At 31.7% G+C, this 24,754-nt stretch overlaps 3 protein-coding genes across 3 annotated transcripts; 2 read left to right on the top strand and 1 right to left on the bottom strand.

The window, feature by feature from the left end:
• Nucleotides 1-2,044: 2,044 nt before the first annotated feature.
• LOC122604854 (zinc finger protein ZAT5-like) lies at nucleotides 2,045-3,434 on the top strand. The gene has a single exon (XM_043777716.1). The coding sequence runs from the start codon at nucleotides 2,045-2,047 to the stop codon at nucleotides 3,293-3,295; it is 1,251 nt and encodes a 416-aa protein (XP_043633651.1). The 3' UTR covers nucleotides 3,296-3,434.
• Nucleotides 3,435-7,741: 4,307 nt separating this feature from the next.
• LOC122604853 (monocopper oxidase-like protein SKS1) lies at nucleotides 7,742-10,668 on the bottom strand (the record flags this gene model as incomplete). Its single annotated transcript, XM_043777715.1, has 9 exons — nucleotides 10,522-10,668; nucleotides 10,320-10,429; nucleotides 9,511-9,781; nucleotides 9,302-9,413; nucleotides 8,860-9,220; nucleotides 8,359-8,727; nucleotides 8,196-8,274; nucleotides 7,893-8,070; nucleotides 7,742-7,803 (listed from the first exon to the last, which is right to left on the bottom strand). Coding segments are annotated over exons 1-9 (1,689 nt in total), but the record flags the coding sequence as incomplete, so codon positions are not given.
• Nucleotides 10,669-17,515: 6,847 nt separating this feature from the next.
• On the top strand, nucleotides 17,516-23,021 carry LOC122603383 (NAC domain containing protein 52-like). The gene is made up of 4 exons (XM_043776068.1): nucleotides 17,516-18,036; nucleotides 18,299-18,576; nucleotides 18,684-18,866; nucleotides 22,331-23,021. Exons 1-4 carry the CDS (start codon nucleotides 17,754-17,756, stop codon nucleotides 22,844-22,846), a joined length of 1,260 nt encoding a protein of 419 aa, XP_043632003.1. The 5' UTR covers nucleotides 17,516-17,753; the 3' UTR covers nucleotides 22,847-23,021.
• Nucleotides 23,022-24,754: the final 1,733 nt, after the last annotated feature.

The raw sequence follows: 24,754 nt of genomic DNA, 5'->3' as shown, positions 1-24,754 counted from the left end.
TCAATTTTAACATCTAAAAAGTATAATTAGTTACTAAAAAGCATATCTTTATTTTAGCTTCTATATCATAGTTTTTTTGTTGATAATTGAAAATTAAATATATAACATCATAAACAAAAAAGTAAAATTTTTTATTTAAAAAAATAATCGAACAAAAACCGAAACCGATCCAAACCGAATCGAACAAAAACCGAATCCAACGGTTTTGATTTATTAAAAACCGAATTGATCGGTTCGGAGATCTGTTTTAACCAAAAACCGATCCAAACCGACCCATACTCACCCCTTATATATTGTCTTCTAATTATTCAACAATATTGCATAATCTTTATTCTTTCTACTAGTCTTCAATCTTCTATGATGAACGTATAGATTTTAAACATATATCTTATTGATTTTGTTTCAATATGATTTAAGACTTTATGGTAAAATTGTAAAATTCACCAAACTAAATGAATTGATAACATATAAAAGAATTATATGAGTAAATTGTAGAATTTTAGTTATAAGATAGATGTATTGACTTGTATATGTTATATAAGTATTCCCTCCGTCCCATTTTAATTGTCATATTTTAATTAGGTAAGTATTTTTCCTTCGACTTTGACTTTAAATATCTTTCTTGATGTTATATATTAGTTGATGAAAGTTATATCAATGAAAAGTATGTTCAAAACTCAATCAATTCATGTATGTTATATCAAGTGTTATATAACACAAAGAAAGATATTCACGGTCAAGGTCGAAAGAAAAAGACTTAAAAATTCAAATATGACACTTAATATGGAACGGAGGGAGTAATATTTTAATATCAAGTAATGATAAAACTTATTATGTGGCCGAGGTTATACTCCATGCCAGTATTTTTATTTTAGTGGTGAAAATAAGAATGTCTAGATTTTACCTCCTCGTATTATATTTATATCAGAAATGACTCATTGAGTATAGTTGTGGTTGTTTTGATATACTTTAGTAAAACGTATGCTCAATGTTACAAGATCAAATTATAATAGATTTCGACTTGCATACTACCTTTATGTATAATAACACAAATAAGTGAATAACTATATTTCTCATATGTGACTAAATTTGTATTTATATATATATTTTGTACCCATAGTTGTTTTAAAAGTGGAAATTACAAAAGAAACTCATTTTTGTGTGCGTATGTAATTAAATGATTAAATGCACATTCAATTTTATATTCTCTCCTATTCTCATCAAAGTTTGTCGATGTGATAGTTTGAGTGTCACATATACATGTCATAATATGACTAAAAAAGGAGCCTATTATGAATTAGTTAAAACTAATGACATGATTTCCTTTGTTTTAGTAACACACATTGACCTTGTACGCTTGTATGGATCACATTCATATATAATATCTCAACTAGGTGATCCAACAATCATTTACACATTAGAAAATTAACTACTATCTCATTAACAATCAATATCATATATACGAAATTATATATATAACACAGCACATACATATACGTGACTACAAGGATCACTAATATATTACATGTAAATATACAATGCATATGTACAATAATTGTATGTACATATAATGGTGTCAACGCCCTTTCCATCTCTTATGTCTTGCTTCCACTCTTTACCAATCTCTCGACTTCTAAATATATAAACAAATCCTTGTAAAAAAAGAAGAAGAAGAAAAAGGAACAAGAATATTAGTGGACTAATTCACACTTACTATATATCCGCACCGCATTCTTGTTAAAACTTCCAAACCCCCTCTTTTTATCATCCACCGTATATATTGTCGTTCTTTTTCTTCTTCCTATATCGATCTCTCTCATCCACACACTTACACAACCCTATATATAATATTTACCACCACCTCTTAATTTCTCTTTTTCTAGCTTCATAATTTCAATCCGGCCAATTCCTTCTTCTATCATATCCCCCATTTTTTCTCCTTACCACTTCTTCCAATTTTTTATAATTTTCTGGGGGTGTACTATACGTGGGCCAGGCTGGAGTAGTATTCAAGCTAGCTAGCCAAATTAACCACCTTCATTCCATGGATCCATCCCTTTCTGTACAACAACACCAACAACAAACCATTATCATCACCAACATTAATAATAATAATAATAATAATGGTGGTGGTGGTGAAGAAGATGGTGGTCTAAAGGATCCAACAAACAACAACAATGATAATAATAATAATATTGTAAAACGAAAACGTACAAAGCGTCAAAGGGTTCAATCCTCAATCCCCCCATTCACAATTGTTGCCCATAATAATTCTTCTACCTCATACAGCACTGCTTTAAATTATTCATCATCCCCGCCGGCGGCAGCAACAACATCATCATCGTCATCAGCTTCTGATATTCGGGCTAGTAGCACCACCACGGAAGATGAAGATACCGCCCACTGCCTCATCCTTCTCTCCAAAGGTCATGATCACATTCATATTAATCACGTATCATCATCACCAACAATTAATAATAATAATAATAATAATAATAATAATAATAATACAGAAGAATTTTCTAGCTATAAGTTCAATAGCAAAAAATACATACAAACATCCGGAACATATGTATACGAGTGCAAGACATGTAGCAGGATATTTTCATCGTTTCAAGCGCTCGGAGGCCATCGAGCAAGCCATAGAAAACCAAAAGCAATCAACGAGCAGCTAGACAAACGAAAACCACCTGCCAACGTGGCATTTTCAGATGATGATGATGATGATAATCAATCATCACCACCTTGGAAGATGATCAAAAACAACAACAATTATTCTTCATCTAATAATTCCTCCTCCCTTTCTCATCAAATAAACCACCCCCCAAAAAAATCGTCTTCTTCTTCTAAACTTCACGAATGTTCAATATGTGGCACGGAATTTAATTCCGGTCAAGCCTTGGGTGGCCACATGAGGCGACACAGGGCGGCTATCATCAACAACAACCACCCGACAACAACTTTGTCTTTGGTTCCTAGTTATGTCCCGGATGTTACAACAACGACGAACATGGTAGTTAAAGATGATGATCATCAAAGTAATATTATTATTAATGAGGATGATGATATTGATCATAAGTCAAGAAATGATCATGGTTTGCTTTTGGATTTGGATCTCAACCTTCCGGCGCCACCAGAAACCGCCATGGTGGCTGCCGTCAGTCAAGATCAACACCGAGAATCTAGCAGCTTCAATAAATTTATGACCAATAATAATAATAATAATCAGAACAAACAACATCAGCCAGCCGTTCATTTATCAACCACCCCCACATTGGTGGATTGTCACTACTAATTAATTTACAAACAAAGGTGCAAATATCATTTCTTTCTTTTTTTTCTTTATATATATACTCATGATTTTTTACATTTTGTATTCTAAAGTTACACGTACAATTCTTAATTATTCTTGTGAAGGTAGATGTGAAATTGTTCATCTTACCCACAAATTTTTTTTATTATTGTTCATCAAATTATGAGTATAAATTCTTTGGATATATTATTTAATTAATTGAAAATTAATTGTTGATTCCTTTTTGTATATAGGTTTAATTTTTAGTTTTGTGAAAAGTGTCATTCTTTACTTGTTCCTCTCTATTGGTTTTCTTGTTGTTCAAGTTAATTTATGATGATAGAGTGGTTGGCAAAGACGCAAAGTATTGTCATTACCATCGATCCTAATCAAAAGTCAAAAGGGATTTTTAATTAGTTTCCTCCGATAATATGCATTAAATTCAGTGTCCTTTGCTTAATCCACTCGATCGGTAAAACCATTTCTAAAGACGACATTTCTCTAATTCATTGTTTTACATATTTCTTTTAATTATATATATATGCATTACAAAAGAGTTGTACAATTAATATATTTTGTTTATATGGATCGAGTGTTATAATTGAGCACCAAGTGTATATATATATAAGTAGTGAAGGCATTATTTAACTCTTTATTACTCGTATTATAATAACTAGTTCGATCATGATTACATATATATAACTTTTGTTTGAAAAGTCTCCAACCTTTTTAAGTTAACCAATTAATCTGATATGACATTCCATTCTGATTGGAGTAAAATGCAAGAAATAATTCGGAAAGCTTCTAGGGAACTCATAATTAACTTGAGTTTCTAATAACTACTTTTATATCCAAAGTTAATTAAAGTAAACTTTGTTAAATTTATCTTGAACAAATTTAAATAAAAAGTGTTTAATCAACAACTACCATTTTAGAAATAATTAAATTAAAACTAGAACTTATTATATATTACAGTACTAGCTTGAAGTTGAAACATATCATACGACTGTGTATAATAACAATCATGATGTGATTCAATTGCGCGTGCAAGTCATGTGATGTCTTAGTGTCATAATCATGCATATCTTTAAAAAGCTCATCACAAGCCACTATAGTTCCCGGGTTTAGGCTTTATGTTTAATTTCAACTTGTTATTGTGAAACTTTAAAATTGTTTTATGTCTTTGTTATGTGGTTTGGCTCGTACAAATTAAAAAGTTGAATTTGACTCGGCTTTGATAGTTCAAATTAATGGGCATGATTCTTGACACCACTCCTTTAAGCATGGTTTTTGATATAATACACCCAAAACAAGTTGAACTATTAAAAACAAAAAACGTGAATTTGTATTCTATTTGTAAAAGTGTGTAATATTTTTCTAATGACAAGCTAGATCACAGACTGACCTATTTAATCAACTTTATTTCTCATAAGAAAAAAGATAAATTAAAGCAAACCTCTAATCTGACAACCTCTATATGATTGAAGCTACTGAGTAGAATGTGCATGGGTCAAAACCTAGCCCGAACTGGGATGACCTGTGACCCGCGAGAGCATGAAAAAATGAACTTGACCTGGCCCGTGAAGATTCGGCTCAAGTTCGGACGGGTTACGGGTTTCCTTCACAATTTTTCGGTTTTTCGCTTCACCCGGCTCGGCCTGACACGACCCGTCCAACCTGTGACCCGCAAATGCACTAAAAATGTGACTCATGACCCAGCCCGTTAAAGCTTTCAGCGGGTCGGTTCGGGCCGAATCCGGGTCAAGCATAGATTTCCGGGTTCATCCCTATTACTGAGTAATTAATCAATTTCAATCATTTTGACTGATAATCATTAATTGACTTTAAAAGTGTTATATTAACGTGGTTACTTAATCCCATGGGACCAAATAATATGGTACCAGTGTACCACTTATAATTTGTGTTGTCTACTTGTCTAGGATTATATATCAAAACTCTTTCTTAAAGTCATGAATTTACCCATTTATAACCATATTTATTCATGCAAATTAATTAATTATCTAACTTTAACCATAATCTTCTTAATTATCGATTATTCACACTTATACACTTATACCCCACTTATACCACTAGCCGAAAACCCATTGATTTTCATGTATATATATTGAATAACATTTCTAACTAGTTACTAGCTAGAATTTGGGTAAATATATATCTAGACATTTAGAGGTTAAATCTAATACATTTAAACTCTGACTAGCATGGTATCCACGTGATGCGACGGCGGTAACGGCGATTTAGTGGTGTCGGTGACGGGTGGTAAGTACATCGACAATTGGTGTCGAGTGGTATAACCGTGTAAGTTGATGTAATGGTGATAGTGAAAATATTTTAAATAAAGACTTAGAGTGTAAACAAGGACGTGGCTACCATAGGGCGGGGAGGGGCACCCGACCCCCCGAAATTTTTTTTACGATATAGGGGGTATATATGTTTCGTGTAGAAATTTTTTGATATATTCGGTTTCGAGCCCCCATTTTAAAAGTGAAATTTTTTTATATACCAAGTAATATAATTGATCCATTACATTTTACATATGCCCATTCAAAATTATTTAGCCCAAACTAAAACCCATAACCTAATTACTTACTTAGCCCATAACTTTATTGAATCGAACAAAGTACCAATTGTTTGTCTCCTTTTTAATGTTTACTTTTGTCTTGGACAAGTGTTTAGTTTTTTAGTGATTAAAACATTTTTTTAATAATAATAGTATTTAATTTTTGACCCGACCCGAACATATTACCCGAAAAATAGCGTTAGGAAAAAACAAATTTAGATCCCGACCCCCCACTCAAAAATTTCTAGCTTCGCCACTGAGTGTAAACATAGGTGACTTAACAGCATTGTGGGAGTACTAAGCGATCGCTTTAGGTCCTTAAAGATCTAAGAACTCAATATTTTGTCTATTCAACTTAATGTTTGGACTTTTGGATAAGTACATTATATAATTTACATTGTAGTAACACATTTATTACTCGTATTTTTTGCATCAACTTGTGAATCTTTTTATTACTAGTATTGCAATAACATAAGTCGAACAACTTCTTTTTTGCTTCTTTTTTTTTTTACTTTAATTTATATGCTAATGAAGCAGACCCGTAATATTGGTTGTCGTTTAAGGTCTTCAAAAACAATAAATCGGTACTGAGTGTAAATTAACAAGATAAAGTTCTAAAGTGTAAATTAATTCATTAAGGACAAATTTGGTAATTTCTAATAACCTTTTTCATAGAAAGTGTTTATTAAAGGTAATTTAGTACTTTTGCATCTAACCATTTTCTAACACTTTCTTAAAACGAGAGCAAGTACCTGCGCGTTGCGGCGGTGAGATAGTGGTGGTGATACCTAGGTCATAGAATGTGATAAGTTATAGGAGTTGATATGTCATAGAGTATGATAGTCAAATACCTTAGCCGTACGGGCTCCGCCCTCGGATTTAAAAATTTGTCGAAAGTATATCGAATGACATCTCTAATGAAAGAGCATGAAACTTTAAGAACACCCATACAATTTGTATAATTTATCGATGTACGGTTTTTGAGATAAAATTTTTTGAATGAATTGGAGGAATAAATAATTTATGGGGGGGAGAGAAAAAAGATGATTGATTGAGATTTGAGGAGAGAGAAAGGGTATTATAATTATTTTAGATAAATATATAATAGATGGGAGGGGCATTTTGGGGAAGTACTTAAAATCAATATTGAAAATTTCAAGTTCAATATTGAAAATCTAAGAGAATCCGCTTTATAATATAGTATAAATAGGATAGTTGATAATTATTATAAAGGAGTATATAGATAAAAGTAGGTTTCTGTACAAGATTGTCATAATTAAGAATGAGACCTATTCAAAGAACAACACCACCACCACCTAATTGCGCAAAGAATGATTGATCAAATTTGTTGATAGGTAGTTTCAATTACTATACAAAAACTTAACAATCGATCATTCATATATGAATGTCACTCAAACCGTTACAAGGGACGATTAAGTTTATCTCAAAGGAAAAAAGAAAAATGCTGACTACAGCTTTAGGAGAGGTCGTTCGTGTGCATAAATAATATTACCTTCCATAACAAATTAAAGTCCATCACCCATGATAAAATTAAAGCTGCTTAAAATCAACAATTACCATTATTTATTTCAAAGAAATATATTTTGTCAAAAATTATTATGATCCGCATATTGTACACGTACGATGCCATATGTTCGTTTAATCTCAATCCCCTTGATGGTTATATATGTAACTAGAGAATTACACAAGCGAAGATCAAAACAATATAAACCCTGCAGCCACACACATTGATAAACGGAGATCTATTAGCAAAAATGAAAACACGTCAATATATATAGCTTATAATAAAGAAAATAAAAATAAACAAGTCTTAATTATCACCAATTTATCGATAGTATTGTTGAGTGAGACGGCGTTGGTGGTGTTGGTGGCTTTGGTGCTGGTGGAGGTGATGGAGGAATGACGGATCCTAGTAGCATGAAATTTAGTAGATCATGATCATTTCAGCAATACCAAAAACATTATCAAAGGACGATGTACAAAGTGATATATACGAACCGCAAAAGAGAAGGTTGGATGGTGGCGGTCGTTCTTTAGCCGGATTTGGATCAGGATCATAGACCCGAATATAGAGCTCTTGGCCTAAGTACCAATGCTTTAATACTTGCGATCTTAAGTTCCACATTCCAGGGTTGTCTAGGTATGCATAAACCGCGGTCCATCCTCCTGGATAAACCTATATTAATATGTACATACCCATCATAACATCATTACTTAGCTCTTAATTAGTACTTGGGGCCAATTAATGGATACATTATCGTATTTTAAAGAAACATATATGTTCTCTAGAGCAATAATCACCTGAGCCGTTGAACGAACAACTGGATCATAAAGATTGTACATTGACCTCTCATCTGGAGTCCACTCTCCAACGCCAAACCTATAACCAAATGACCAAAAATTATCATGTCATGATAGCTAGATGTATTGCATAAACATGTTATGTTTCTATAAAAGTCCTTACCCTACAACGTAAAACCCAAAACCGTCTAAATGCCAAGTATCAATAACTTCAAAGTTGTTCATAAACACAAGTTCAAGCCATCCGTTGTGAGTCCCAGTAACGACAAAAGTGCCATCAATAGCAGTAGGATTTGATGAATTGGCAGAGTATGCATCAAGCTGGTAAGTTCCTGAGCCATTGTTATAGTAATCAGCTAGTTTTAAAGCGGTGTTGGGCACCCAATATGATACATTGTTTATAGTGTAGCGAGCAGAGCGATTGATGTTAGACAATGACCCTCGGAGAATAAATGTCTGAGATAAAGTGACATTCGACACGTTGAATGTTCCTTGTGGGTTTGGCCTTGCTGCCCCTGCCGTCAAGTTCCACCTATAGTGTACACAATACTGATCTCTTAGCCATTTTAGGTGAGTTTGAAACCATATTATATATGGACATGTTACTTTTGAGAATGTATTCTTATACAAAAAGGAAAAGTGTAATATTTTTGTTATTAGTTACCTGATTGACTTGGCTTGAATAATTGAAAAGTCAAGGTCAAATGGGTCCGGCCCAGCTGGTAATGGGCCACTGACAGGTTTAGTAGCGTTATCATAATGTAACACCCCAACACCATTTAGGCTGCTAGAATCTGGTGCATCGACCAATTTTGGGCTTGCCACTATGTAATAGTCGGCCTCGGGTTGGTTAGTTGTTACCAAAACCGAGTAAGATTGACCCACATGTATATCAAGTGAATCTAACATCATTTGGCTCGTATATGACCCTTCTGTCTCAACTAGTAGCATTGGATGATTTTGAATCCTGAAATTGATACTTCTTTCTGTTCCAACGTTTGATATCCTTATTAAATATGTTTCACCTATATATATATAATAGAGTAACAAATTAATCAGTTAATCAAATATATATAGTTCTTGTTACATTTTGTGTAAGGATTTACCTTTTTTAACAACAAAGGTTTGATTTGTTTGGGGGTAACGGCTACGTCCATTCATGAGCATTGTCTTTGGATGTTGGTAAAGATCCGACTTGTCCAAAAGTGACCGAATGTCCTGGAAATTTTATCAAAAAAGAACTAATGAAAATTAATAATACAGTATTTCATTATATATGACCAAAAACAAATACAGTTGATATTATGTGATTTACCTTAAAACTCTCTTCATACCAATCTCCAATAAGAAGGTCAAACTCTCCATGAGGTTTAAGAAATGGAGTTGGTATCACGACCCGGTTATTGACTCGAATCGGGCCAAAAGCACCACCAGCCTTGTGAAAGTTGATGGAAGGGAAGTAAGAAAATGTGCCAATTTGGTCTTTCAAAAAGAACACATAAGTCCAATTAACACCGGGTTGGATCGGGCAGTTTGTACCCGACACTCCATCTTGCCATGAATTCAACCTTTGTTGTATGCCATTCCTGGAAGATCATTACAACCCATTTTTATATATAGATGCCCGAATTGAATATCTTTAATGACCTAGATCACTAATGATCACTAAGATCATTACAACCCATTTTTCACGCGTTATCAAAAATATATTGTGATTTGAAATTTAAAATTGTGTCAGGTTGAGATCACAGTGTATTTTGACCAGTTTATTAATTTTTATAGAAATTTTAGTTTTTAAATGAACATTCCATTTGTTAAAACCAAATGAAAAAAGCAAAAGAATTACAACAAATATTAATTGCTTTCCATATATGATAAACCTAGAAAAAAAACATAACGGTAAAACTAAAAATCGTTTCATAAAAGATTAACGTATCATTTAATACGAGTAAATTTTAAAGCAAACTACGTATTATAGAAATAGAAATATAACATACGTAAGTTTAAAGTATTTCAAAATATCCTGACATTTCATCTCTATACACGAAACTTAATTAGATGAAGTTATACAATATTTTTGAAACATGTACGTATGGTATGAGTGATATGATCAAGATAGCCTACCACGTGATCAGAAGAGGTTCGTCCATGTTATTGAATACATTAACATGTATAATATCATTAGTAGTCGCGTTAATCAGAGGTCCAGGAAACATCCCATTGATCGTTATGACCTGTCCTCAAATAACGCAAACAATACATTTTTCAAACTTTCAAGATTTTCATATAGTAAAACACAAAAGAAGCAGAAAACTGATCATCGTACCGGTTGATCAACTGAAATAGGTCTAATTGTCGTGTCAATATTTACTTGCCATTCGAGAAAAATGTCATCTGCGTTAACCAACAAGGGTAACAACGTCGTAAAAGTAACATAGTAGATTATACACAAACAATGGCCAACGAAAGCCATATCGCGTGTGTGATCTTTATGTCTGCTAGCTTTTCGACTAAGAAAATACCTATAAACAAATATCATATAGTAGAATATAGTTGTGAGATAATATAATGACAAATAATTAAGAGGAGAAATGGTGACAATTTCATAGTGTGACATGTAAACATACTTTTGGCTATGGAGAAAACAAAGTAAAAGCAAGGATAAGTTGTCTTTTGATTATTGTATTTTTATGCGTGTGCTTTTTTTTTTCCTTTGGCCTCAAGTGATTCACGCAAAGCCTTGTTTGGCATAAACTAAACAATTTTTATATTCGATTATACTCAAAATAGAATGTCAATTGTTAAAAGTACTTTTGTTAATCTAATCTTGTAGCGCACAGTACAATGTACGTGTTAGTGTGTTACTCCGGTTTGGCCCAATCCAGTTGTGGTAAATCGGTTCTATATTGGGCCATGTAGTCCCAAACATTTTTTAATTGTGCAAACTTCAAAGTTTATTTTAGACCGTATATATCTATACTATCTAATAAAACAAACCACTCATTTTTTTCCTTCAACTTTCTACCTTTAAAAAATCAAAAATACTCTTCGATCTCCTTTATTAACTAATGTAAACATCTCCATCTAATATATCTATAATACCATTAATGAAATACAAGTAATTTACAGTATAGATCCCCCAATACTTAAAATAACTACTGTACCACCTTTAACATCAATTACTTTTACATTTACCACCATCGTCGCCCCCATCACCGTCGCCACTGTCGCTCCACCACCACCATCACTACCCCACTGCCGTCGCATTGCACCGGTGTAAATCTAGTTTAGATAAAGTGTTTAAAGTATGATCCTTAAAAAGTTCAAAACATGATTTTATATTTAGTAATGGGCTTATGAAAGTTTATAGGTCCAGATGTAATACGCTTTATTGGGAGCTTGATACAAATGAATTCAAGGCCTTGTATATTTAAAAAAACCTATAAAAAGTAACTTGAGCATATTTTTACTAGTTTTATTTAATATTGAGTTTGTTTCTTTGTTAGTTTAATTTATTTTATATTTATATAAGTTCTAACTCTATTTAATCTTTAAACATATTTAACTAGCTAATTAATCCGGGTTCAACCCGGGTTTATTAAAAAAAATTTTAAAAAAACGTATCATCACTACTGAAGTTGCGACGAAATGGATTGAGATTATTCCCAAATATCTATGTGATAATTTACTACAGCATTTTTTAGTTTTGATAAACAAATTGCATATAGCCAACCTTCAAACTTTTACGTATCAAATATACTTGGTATACTTAAACAACAAACATTATTTGATGATAATTTTTTAATTTAAACTCTTAAATCAAGCTATTTTTTTCTTTTGATATAAGATACTTAGCATATAAAAAAAATATGTAGTTATATATTTTAATCTTCAAAATATTCTTTTTATTTGAAGATAGATAAAAAATGTCTATTTTATTAAAGAATCATCAAGACTTAAATGTAAATTATAAAACTATATATCAAAAATTAATAAAGTAACTAAGATAGTGTTAATTTTGATTAATTTTTATAAAAAAAAAAAATGTTGCTAAAGTTATAATTTTAAATATGATGTCATAATTTCTAAAAACATTTGTAGGAAAGATTGTGAGTTTGCCACATATGAATTTTTTTTTAAAAATCTTGTAGAAACAATTCTCTTTTATTTATATAAGAGATTATACAAACAAATTCGTAGCTAGCTCCACCTAGCTTTGACAAAATGCCATGATCCTCTATCCTATAGCGAGAACCAAATAGTATCACTAGTAGTGCAACCGGATCAATAGGGTGAAGCCTATGGAGGAATGTGTGAGAGCCGACTGCTATGCATCTAATTAATGTACGTGTTTATGCAAAGATCAGTTTTGGTTCAATATCAAAATTGTTTTTTTTATTTTTTAGGCCAGAGTTATGTGGCGTTTGCATCTCAGTATGTTTTTCGCTTCATCTTATTATATTATGATGGGTTTTGTTACGCGAAAATTCAAGAGGTTGTTTTTTAAGTATAAAACATTAATTTTATGGATATAATTCTATAATAAGTTACTAGGGGTGTCATTAACATCTTCTTATATATTATATGTTATGCATGCTTGTAAGATATTAGATTATCATTGCTTAATTTTAAGATGTTTAGATCATAGATAGACATGAGGTAACAAAGTAATAGATTGCAGTTTTATCTATCCACACCTAAAATGAAGATCCCACGCATGTTTTCGGGAGAGAAAAGGGTACATGATCTGAAGATGGTTTCCCTCGAATTACTTTTCCATCCTGATCTACATTGAAAAGAAAAACAAGAAACTACAAGTAAAAATAAAAACTACATTTTGTTTAAAATAAAAACATTTTATTGTTGCAGCTACAGCTACCAACCAAACACTTCTAAAAAATAAAAATTCTAGCTAACAGTTTTGTTTAAAAGCTCAGCTTACAGCTACAACTAAAAGTTACAGCTACAAGCTACAACTATTTTTGCCAAACATACCCGAAATGTTATTTTTCCTATATTGGTATCTAAAAAAATAAAATAAAACAAAGAATAGAATCGAGTTAAACTATACAACATGTCATTTCTTAATAGGAGCATTTGATGCTAAATGTTTTATGTTACAACTTTAACACTGTCCCGGATATACCAAAGAAGAGAAAAAAGGTCTTTTTCGTGTAGACTCAATACACATAGAATCCATTGGTTAAACATATAAATTCTTGCTTTTTTCTCCTTTTTTTTTCAAAAGTTACCAACTTTGATGCCTATAATGTTGCTTTTGACCAGCAAATTATGACAATAAGATTAAGTTACACCCTATATGTTATATAGTTCTTTCTTCTTCATATTTGGTTCATGCTTTGTATGTGTTATAAAACTGTTTTACCATTCAAGACGCATAAGTACAAATGTGTATATACATAATTACAACTATGTTATATCTACTATTGTCATCAAAATTGGTTAGGTCTCGTGAAGGTGTGGAAGCGTTGCTTTGATTAAATTATAAGAAAGTGTTCTGCTTACATAACCAAAATATAAAAGGTTGCTTTTTGCAAAAGATAGCCAATGATATTGATAGCAAGGAAATTCAGTCAAACACAACACAAAAGTTCAAGTAATTATTCATCAAAAAATATCATAGACTTCATGCATTATACAAATATACATTAAAATAAAATGTACAAGAAGTTGTCACATTGCTAAGCAATAAGGCCATATTGAGCTAAAATTTCAAATATAAAAATGTGTACTGAAATTTGAAAATCATAACACGCTTATACGTACTATGGTGGTTGGAATTTTTAGATTTAACAAACTTCTTCATATTCAAAAGCCGTATGATTTTAAATAAGAAAAGTGATATGTGCATAACCTATTTTTAAGCATAAATTAAGAAGATTACTTTAGTCATATTGCCTTTTCTTAACTAATAATTTGCATTATGGATCATTACTTTGCATTAAAGAGATGTCAAAAGAAAAGTTGGATTAAACAATGATAAAAATAATCAAAAAATTTGTTTAAGTGATAATGACCAACCATCATTAGTTAACTTCCTAAAAAAAAATGTGTCATAAAATCGGCCAGACTCGAAGGTACTCAAGGAGTACTTCTAACTTAGGGGGCTGAGGAGTCGAGGCCGAGTTGGGTCAATTTGGTCTAATTCGGTCAAACTAGGTCAAGATTGGAAAACAAAATTACTTTTTTGTTTGAACTTTTAAGTGTGAACTAGCTTTGAATATTATTATTATGTTTAATTATGCTTAAAATTTAAGTTTCTAGTATATTTTTATTTTTCATTATATGTAATTTCAAAACATATCATCATTATATAAAAACCTTAATCCAAATACTATCTGAATTACCAAAAACTCCCAACTTCCCACTTTATCGAGCCGTTTCTGAATTGCTGAGTTCCCCAACATTGAAAAAACATAGAGATCAACATACCCGCCAATGCTTATAAACATGAAGATTATGACATCTTTATTAAACATTTATACTTAAATTTACTTGTGACATCATTTTTTCTCTTCACACTTGTTTTAAATTTTACATTTATAATATATGTGGAAACATGTTTTAAAACTATAGTGATGTCCGCGTGTTGCGCCGGCAACAGTCTATAGCGTGTCAGATGTCCGGTTACTTTCATGAGATGCGTCAATGCAACATCTAATCGTATTTATCATTAAAAAATAAGTCTCGGATTAGGTGCAAGAACTAATTAATGAAGTGCAAAAACTAACCATAAAAATTAACCACACTTACAATTATATGTTTGTATGAAACATACAATTGTAGGGGAGGAGGCTAGGTCAATTAAAAAAATAAATAGTCAAAGATTAAAATTTAGTATGGATATAAAAAAGAACATAATTGGTTAGTAATTTCGTAAATTATAAAAAGATAATTATTGTTTAAACATTTCATGATATAATCTATGGCAATTAAGATGTTTTTTCTTATCCGTAGTAATACCTTCAGCAATAATTTTTGAGTTGAATGAGGTTTTTATCACAATGGGGTTTTTAGGTAATTGTAGGGCTTTTTTTTAAGGATAGTTTTGGAATTTCAAGGATAATGTATGTGAAGACATTGTAAATTAGAAGAATAAAATAGACAATTTAAAAGTAAAGAGTTGAATGGGGAGGGGGTTAATTTGCTTTAATATGATGTATATATATATATATATATAGATATAAAAGTGTAACAAATTGAAATATTTACTGTAAATAAAACATATATTGCAATTTATTTGTATATACATTATAACATTACATAAAATAAAATTTTAGCTTGTAGAATAATTACTTGTACATAGACCATTTACTATGAATGGAACAACTTCTACCTCACATGATCCATAAGTAACTCCTCAAGGATCAACTACTTTCATGTGATCGTAGTGTCCCTTGAGTTTAGTGTGATTCAAATAACGTTTGGACAATATGTATCTTTTTTCTTATCAATTGAGTACACTCTTTTTGTATTCTTGTCTCTTACTTCTTGCTTTTCGAGAAAGTTAAGATAGATTGATATTTAAAGAAAAACAGCTAAAAGTAATAATAAACAAATATACATAATAGTTTGGTACTTTCGTTTTCGTATTAAAAATGACTATATAAATGTCTTTGAACCATATTATTAGTATATAGATATGAAATAAGATTGTTATTCCAAAATAAATTTCTATGCATGAAACAAAAGTTGTTATTGGTGGTAAGCATTCATGATTTTAGTGATTTTTTTTTTTTGGTTGTAATTATATCATATCATATGATATAATATAAAATTATTCGAATGAAGATATGGTATAATTTGAAAACAATGAGTTGAAGATAAGAAAATGATATTGGAGTGACATTATTATTTTGTATAAATAACAAGATTATGGATTAAGGGGGTGTTTGGTGATATGTTTTTTTTTATTTTAAAAACATGTTATGAAAAAACATATATGTACATGATTCTCTAAAACTATTTTTTTCATAGCAGATAATCATCTTTTTATAGCCATTTACAAATATCTTTTTGTTTTATAAACGTAATAATCATTTCATAACATAATCTCAAACGCCTTTTAAAAAAATGTAGTTGATAAATCTAATAATACCCTTAAGTATAAGATAATACTCTAAAGCATAATATCAGTTATATATGAAAAATTCAAACGAGGTGATAAAAAAAGATAATAAATTAATTATACATATTAAATTATATGTTATTATGAAGATTATTAAACTAAAATTCAAGATATCAACTATTATTTTCTTTAAAAGTATTCTTACATAAATATTAGGAATTTAAAGATAATAAGATGATTTACAATTAAATGCCACATAATAATAATGTTATAATATTGTTAGAATATATATACTATATATTATTCTGGTAATTTCATCATCATCAATCAATATGTATGAACAAAATAATTGTGCTCCTTTTCAACATTCCATTACTATTAAAGTTATTAAAAATATATGTTTTTATAATACATTTAACCATTAAATTTTATAAAAATTTAAATTTAATAAAATTTCTTTTTTTTTAAATATAAATTTCTCACCATGTCAAAGAGATTTAACATACATTATATTATCCGAGTCTACGCTTATAAGCCCCTTACGAGCAAATCACCAAATAAATTGTCGGAAAAAAATGTTATCTTGTAATGACTCCAACTTGAGATCATAGAGGGTAAAACTTTCACCTAACTCACCCTAAAGCAAACTAATAGCCAATCCATCTAACTAAATTGGATTTTAAAAAATAACTATTCACTTGATCAATTACAAAAACTTATTTTAGAAACACATATTATTTTTTATTTCAATTTTAACCTTTAATCTATGACTTTTAATCATCATTATTTATTATTTATTTCATGTTAACTATTAACAATTCCAACCATATAAATAAATCATATACCATATATCAAAAAATAATTCGATCTTTTTCAATAAAACAAATCACAAAATAAATAAAAACGATTGACAATCGTTATCGACTTATCTCACGAAATACACGACTCGGCTATATTTCTCGGATAATGACACAATATATAACTTAATATGACACAATGTAACTTAATATATCTTCGTCACTATCTACTTCACGCACTTTAACCTATTCTTCCAAGACAAATATCCTCAATTCCAAGCTATTTTACATCCATCGTTGCATAATGTACATATGCGAAACTCTATATATATATTCAGTCCTGAAAAACATATATGCATAACAAAATTAACAAGTGTAATGTATATCAAAGCCCCCAAAGGGAACAACAGATAGAGATACACAATAAAATCTCTATATCCACACTCACTTCACTTGTGTTTTTCGATTTCCGTGTCAAGCAAGCCATCCAGCCATTAAATCAAAAATATTTATATTTATTTTATCATTAATATAATTACAATTATGGTTTCTGTTTCTTTTATAGTTCACTTGCTTCACCAACATACAATCCTAATTCTATAAATGTCTTTTTCTTAAAGTTTTTTTTTTTCTCCCTTTTTATATCTGTATTTTTTTTTGAAAAAAATTTATATGCTTAAAAGTAAATTAAATTTTGTAACAATTTACAAAAAAGAAATGAGTCATGAATTGGTGACTGTGGCATCACCGGGAGCGGTGGCGGCACCACCGCCACCGCCAACAGGTTCATCGTCTCCACCGCCGCCGACGTCACTAGCACCTGGATTCCGGTTTCATCCGACCGATGAGGAACTTGTGAGATATTATTTAAGGCGTAAAGTTTGTGGATTGCCGTTTCGGATTAAAGCTGTTTCGGAAATTGATGTTTATAAATCTGAACCCTGGCAACTTGCTGGTATAAACATTAATTTATATTTTATTGTTTTCCTTAATTGTTTATATGTTTTTCTGAATGTTGTTATTACTGTTTATATTTATGTTTTAATTTCATAATAATGTATTACCCTAATTGTTGTTACTATTTTGGATAAATTGTTAATTTTTGGGGAATTAGAATGAAGAATTATGCTTTGTGAAATTTGATGTTTTTTAGGATAAGATTTTGTGACATGTTATGATTACGATATATGATGTATATATAAATGAATTGTTGTTAGATTACTCGACATTGAAGACGAGGGACCAAGAATTTTATTTCTTTAGTCCCGTAGATAGGAAGTATGGGAACGGTTCTCGTTTGAATCGTGCGACTGGGAATGGTTATTGGAAAGCAACTGGAAAGGACCGATGTGTACGTCATAAGTCTGAATTGATAGGGATGAAGAAGACTTTGGTGTTTCATGGTGGCCGAGCTCCTGATGGGAAGCGAACTAATTGGGTAATGCATGAGTACAGACTTGTGGATCAAGAATTGGCAAAAGCTGGCGTTGCACAGGTTTGGACTACGAATCATGAATATGATTATTAAATTTTTATTTAGTTTGATACTTGGAAGGTTGTGATTGAAAGTACATTGTGTTATTGTGTTGTGGGCGGGAAAAGGATACGTTTGTGCTATGCAGAATTTTTCAAAAGAGTGGTTTAGGACCGCCAAATGGTGACCGTTATGCACCTTTTCTGGAGGAGGAATGGGAGGATGATTCAACCCTTTTGGTTCCCGGTGGAGAGACGGAGGATGATATGAACCCTAGTGATGAGACCCAAATTCCAGGAAACGACGTGCAGGTATTGTCCTATCTTGTGAATGTATATGTTGTTACAAATGTATATATCTATGATTCTATGCATACTTGCATTTCTAATTTATCTTATTTTGTCCTACGTTTTATCGTCGCCTTCCTACTCAAAATGGTCATAAGTTATCGAAAGCTTTAAAAACGGAAACACCTTTCTTCTTCGTTATTTGTTGGATAATCGAATCTACACTCATCATCGGCTGCTACGAAGAAGCCAAAATTATACATTTAAAGCTTTCTAAAGTTGGTTAACTTTTCTTGGTTTATATACGTGATGCTTGGTAATGAGGCTTTCTGTATATGACGTGTGTCATGCCAAACATTGATGATAACGTATCTCCAAAGAAAATATTGTTAATATAGAAAGTTACTAAAAAAGAAACTATTTTGGACGGACTCCCTTCTTTGGTCTTTCCTTATGAAGCCTTGGACGTGTAACGTGTTGATGACGTAATTTTTTAAAAAGTTTCATGCTTATATCTTTTGATATATCCTTTATTATTCTTCATACTAAGTAAAAAGAGACTCCAAGTCTTATCTTGATTTATTTTCGAGCATATAAAAAGGACGTGTAAAGCATATATGTTTTGATTTTGATTTGGTTGACTTAACGAGAAAATATCTTAATGTAATAAGTCACAAGGGTGGGTTGGTTTTAGACTTGGTCCATAAAGAAAGACGTAATACAAAAAGCCATAAGTGTGTTGCTTTACCCATTAAGTAAATGACTCTAAAATTTGTCTAAAAAAAATATCGAACACATTGAACAAGCAACAATACTGGATATATATCCCGCATGATACACATGGTGTCGAATAAAAATTGATTTATGTATTTTCGAGAACATAAAATAATGAACATTTGAGTAAAAATACATATATTGTTTTTAGATTTTTTATTATGTAGGTTTGGTTAATAAACAAAAAGAAATTGGTTAATAAAATTTTTAGATTTCTTTTATACATTTAAATTTAAAAAACTTGTTAGTGGATGGTGACATCATCCTGACATAAGAAAGACACCGTTGGCCATGCTAATTGGCGGACACCTAAACTTTTTTTATGTCATGCTTAATCCTCCTTTAGTGGCTACCCAATGCCGCTCGTCCCTTACTCATCCGATTGGGAGGGACGAGTTCACACCATTGGGTGGGACTCGTCGTCCGTTCCACTCGTTCTCGCAGGGACGAGTTCATGTAGTGTTTTTTTCTTTTTTTTTTTTATTTTTCTTTTTTAAATCCTGTATACAAAGAAGAAGACAAAAAAATTAGTGGGTCCAATACTAGTCCTTGAAGGATGAGTGCATTGGGTATGTTTTGGGGGGATTAGTCTTTTGAGTGTTTTTTGCTGATGTGGCGCTAACGGGGACTAGTCCTTGAGGGATGAGTCCCTGGCATTGGGTAGCCTTTTAGTATGTTAGTAAGATAAGATAAGTTGAGATAGGGGATGGTGAGTTGGTGACATTAGCCTGACATAAGAAAGACATTGTTGACCATGCTAAATGGCTGACACCTAAACGTTTCTTATGTCATGCCTAATCCTCCTTTAGTATATTAGTTTGAAGTAAGATATACTACATCTATCTTGAATTACATATAGACAATTAATCAAAATATTACTTGATGGCTAGGAAAACAAACATTTGTAATGTTAATATAGTGTGTTTTAGGTTAGTGTACTTCATTAATTTTGTGTTTGCTCAATTACTAACAGAGATTCGTATGACGTAGTATCAGAGTTATTGTCATAATTTCAAATAAATGTATATGTATTTACTATTCTTGAATGATGCCCAGACTCAACGTTTTCTTTCTTTACATACATATGTGCATCTTTTACTTTCTTTGGGATTTCATATGGTCCGTGCAAACCCATAGAAGAAGTGTTTCTATATCGTGTCTCAGTATTAATTTGTAGATTGTACGAAACTATTATGTTTATCAATGAAGCTCATAAGCATTCTTGGAATTGTGGCTCTTTTTTAAGAAGTATTTACTTACCTTTTTAATGGTCGGAGAGTTTCTATCAAGGATCTGGAGGTAATGTATTGTTTTTTACAAGTATGCTTATTTTTTTCTCTTGCCGGGATATAAAATATCTGCTTCGTTGTGAGGAATCAAAAACATGTATTTTTGAAGATTGCAAATTTGTTTCGTATCAACTTTTAAGTCGTTGAATCAAATTTAATTATTTTTATAACGTTGAAATGTCATGGAAGATGATGTACGTTTTAGGCACACGTGAAGACTTGTACAAAGCTGTAAAGTTTTGTATTGTTAAATCATGAAAGTTGGATTATGAGAGATGTTATGAATACACATTTGATTTTATTAATTGGTCTTGCCGCTTTAGTTGTATATAAGGTTGGCAATTCATGTTTCTTTTTTTGTTTGTCGGAGATATTTACGAAATTAAACATCTCCATAAGAAATAATAAAAAAGACTTGTTTTAGGAACTGAGTCTAGCATTGGCCTATATCCGGATTTTTTGATGGCAAGTATGTCTGTTTAAGATACGATATGGGTAATGTTGGTCCTTTATTTTTGTAAAATTTAAAGTTGATTCACCAGTTTTAAAGTAAAAGGTTTAGGCAAAAAATTGTAAATTCAAGTTATAATATTCACCTTGCATGAAATGGGAGCCCTTAAAGCTGTACACTTGTACATGAACATCTTATATGATGCTTGTTAGCCTTAATTTTGGATCGATTCGTCAAACATGCCTTCACTAGTTTAATATCCATTAATCCTTGTTATTAGGAGTGTACAGGGTTGTAAACGAATTGAAAGTATCACAGATGGTGTTAAACTGAACGGTGGGAAGTTCTTTCATGTTTGCTCTCTTATTTAAATGAACGGAAATGAACGTGGATTTGTATTTCGTTTGTTTGATAATTTTACTGTGAAAGTTTGTTTGTTTATGTTTCTTTATATATGCTCATAGTTATGATACCTAGACTTTCTTTTTTGAACTACTTGAATGTCTTGCAATACTTTTTAAAACCACAGTTAAGCATGTTGCATGACTATTTCAATTTTTGGATGTTTTTTAATGTGAAATTTGCAAGTGCTTCTATTTATATGTTAGTTACTTAGTTTTGCGTCCATTTGTGTTTGTTTTTGTTCACGCTTGTTTGTTTTTATTATGAACACAAAAGAATGACCATGAACACAACTTTATGTTCATATATTCGTTCGTGAATCGTTTAAGTTAAAAGAACTAATCTGAACGATGCCGCATTTGTGTTCTTTCGGTTTGTTTACAGCCCTTACCGAGTGTAATTTGTATTGCTGAGTTGGTATACAATGGATTCAAAAGCTGATGTCTTTTTACATGGGAATGGTAGATGTTCCCCAAACCTGGCACATATAGTAGTCAAAATGACTAGAATATGTTTTGCTCATTAAGATTAGAACTTACCTTCTTGATTAATCATAAAACTCATTTTCACAGGAAGCTGCTGCCAACATGATCTCTTTAAGAAGAGGGCCTATGTTGGATGATCAAATCATTCCCTTTGCCTGCAAGCGAGAAAGGTCTGAAGACTGTGTTGAAGGCCATGGGCCCGAGCTAGAAACCTTCTCACTTTTCGACTGTAAAAGATCAAAGCATAGTGAACCCAACACCAATGGTAGTAATGGGAATGGTTCAGAAGAATCGACCACCAGTCAAGATCCGATTACCTCATCTGCTCTCACGGAGATCCCTTTTTTGCAGTCTCTTGAAGCAAAAGAAAGTCAACTGTCCGTCAGTCAACCGTTTTTCAATGCTGCTACACTTGAAAAATCCTTACCTCCTGGATACCTGAACTTTATCAACAATTTGGAAAAGGAGATCCTTGACATTTCATCCGAAAAAGAGACTTTGAAGATTGAAGTGATGCGTTCACAGGCGATGATCAACAATCTCCAGTCCCAAATTGCGGCATTGACCAAGGAGAACAATGACTTGAAAAAGGCAAGTAGGTAATTTCATGTCACAGAATGCAGACCTAGATTATGTAGTTTTTTTCCAACCCTTGGGAACAAGGGCTGCTAGAGAGGTCTAGCTAGTTTGTTTATGCACAAGTACAATGTTTTGTAGACAGATGCCGACTGTCCGAGTTTAACTAAATAAAGCTTGGTTCCGGACCCAGGTTGTCATATGCTTAGTCTTCTAACCTGTCTAGGGTCATTGCTTTAGAGTTCTTGCTTGGTTTGGTGGTTAACTTTGTGCAAAAGATATATTGCTTTGGCCAAGGTAGCAGAATGTGACGGTCGGATTTTCGGTCCAAATGGGTAGTTCTTGTACAGGTTGGGTTGGGTTGGGTTGGGTTTACCAATACACTAATTTAGCCTGTCCAATATGTGAAACATATTAGGCTGGCTCTTGGCCTATTTGATTTTACTGATCTATTTTCTTTTGAGCAACTTTTTTTACTTTACCTATATAAACTCAAATATGACTGTTTATCAAATCTCTGATTGCTTAAAATGGGACAGGAAAGGAAATAAGTTTGTTAATAACCTCTAGATATTGGTTTACTTTTTAGTTGTAAAATATTGTAGATAGTTTTTATTATCTGAGCAATGAACTCAGGGGACATGGGAAAACAAAAAGTAGAACCTGCATAGTGCAAAATACCACTCCAATACTAGGAATCAGTAAATCACAAGCTTGGTGAGTGTAGATTCTATCTTTTATCAATACCAAGGTCTGCATTATCTATCAAAGATACCAACAAATATATACCAAATATATATATATATATATACATATATATTATATATATATATAAAAAAATATATATATATATATATATAAAAGTTAAATTAGAGACTCCTTATTTTAGGGACTGTTAGGGACTCCTTCTACCTCCTTCTCTGGCCACCACCACCATCATTTCTGTCCACCACCACCACCACCATGATCATCCATGATCTTCCGGCGACGGCGACTATCTCCGGCGAGACTTACACATGTGTAAGTAACTTACACATGTTTTAAGTATAATTTTTTTTAGGTAGATCACCGGTCACCCCCTATGACCTATCACCCTTTATGACCTATCACACTATGACCTATCACCCTCAATGACCTATCACCTCCACCATCTTTGGTTTATGAATATCCTTAAGGGCGAAACCCGCTTCGATTCATAATTTTTATTCAACTTACACATGCCTAAGTCTCGCCGGAGATGAATATGGCCGGAGATGATCAGTGGTGATTAGATCTGATAAAAATGGACGGTCTAAATCGAGTCCCTAACAGTCCCTAAAATAAGGAGTCCCTAATCTAACTCACCCCTATATATATATATATATATAAACATTTAAAAAAAGATTGTTTTACAAAGGAGAAATGTTACCTTATAAAAAGCTTATATAGTTATTATCGTTGCAGATAGATGTAACATATTATAAGAGGTTGGCCATTGACATTAAGGAGGTGTTCGAGTTTAGTTTATTGCAAATGGGTGATTGAGGGAATCCCCTTCCTTTTTTTATAAGCGTCTTGTTGAAGCTTTTCGAATAGAGAAATGCTATACTGACTCAGTTTTACAAACTGTATTTTTACTAACTGAGGTGGAAACGTACGTGGCCCATCCACATCATCAAATCTTAACTTACAAGTTAACATAAACTAAACTTTGGTTAAATTCTTTTTAATAATTAGTGTCTCGTAACCTATTTATTTTCTGTTTTCTAATTATCACTTCCAACAAAACAAATCCAATATTTATAAGCCAGAAGGTACATCCTGTTAATCAATCGTGTATGGTTATTTTCCGACTCCGACTTTTATAAAATTTATGAAATCAAGATCTGTTCAAATATGCAAATTAGTATGAGATTACGAAGTAGGGATGTTGATTGTTTTGGGTTTGGGTCTTGA

The sequence above is a fragment of the Erigeron canadensis genome, chromosome 6, assembly GCF_010389155.1.
Source record: "Erigeron canadensis isolate Cc75 chromosome 6, C_canadensis_v1, whole genome shotgun sequence".
Lineage (NCBI taxonomy): Eukaryota > Viridiplantae > Streptophyta > Magnoliopsida > Asterales > Asteraceae > Erigeron > Erigeron canadensis.
Note: the sequence above shows the minus strand (reverse complement) of the source record. Positions and strands in the feature narration are given on the sequence as shown.

Bases quoted from the DNA above. Each gene is read 5' to 3' on its own strand.
- LOC122604854 (XM_043777716.1), top strand. From the start codon at position 2,045: ATGGATCCATCCCTTTCTGTACAACAACACCAACAACAAACCATTATC.
- LOC122603383 (XM_043776068.1), top strand. From the start codon at position 17,754: ATGCTTAAAAGTAAATTAAATTTTGTAACAATTTACAAAAAAGAAATG. The intron at 18,577-18,683 runs GTTTGGACTACG...GGGCGGGAAAAG, and splicing joins CAAAAGCTGGCGTTGCACAG to GATACGTTTGTGCTATGCAG. The intron at 18,867-22,330 runs GTATTGTCCTAT...TCATTTTCACAG, and splicing joins TTCCAGGAAACGACGTGCAG to GAAGCTGCTGCCAACATGAT.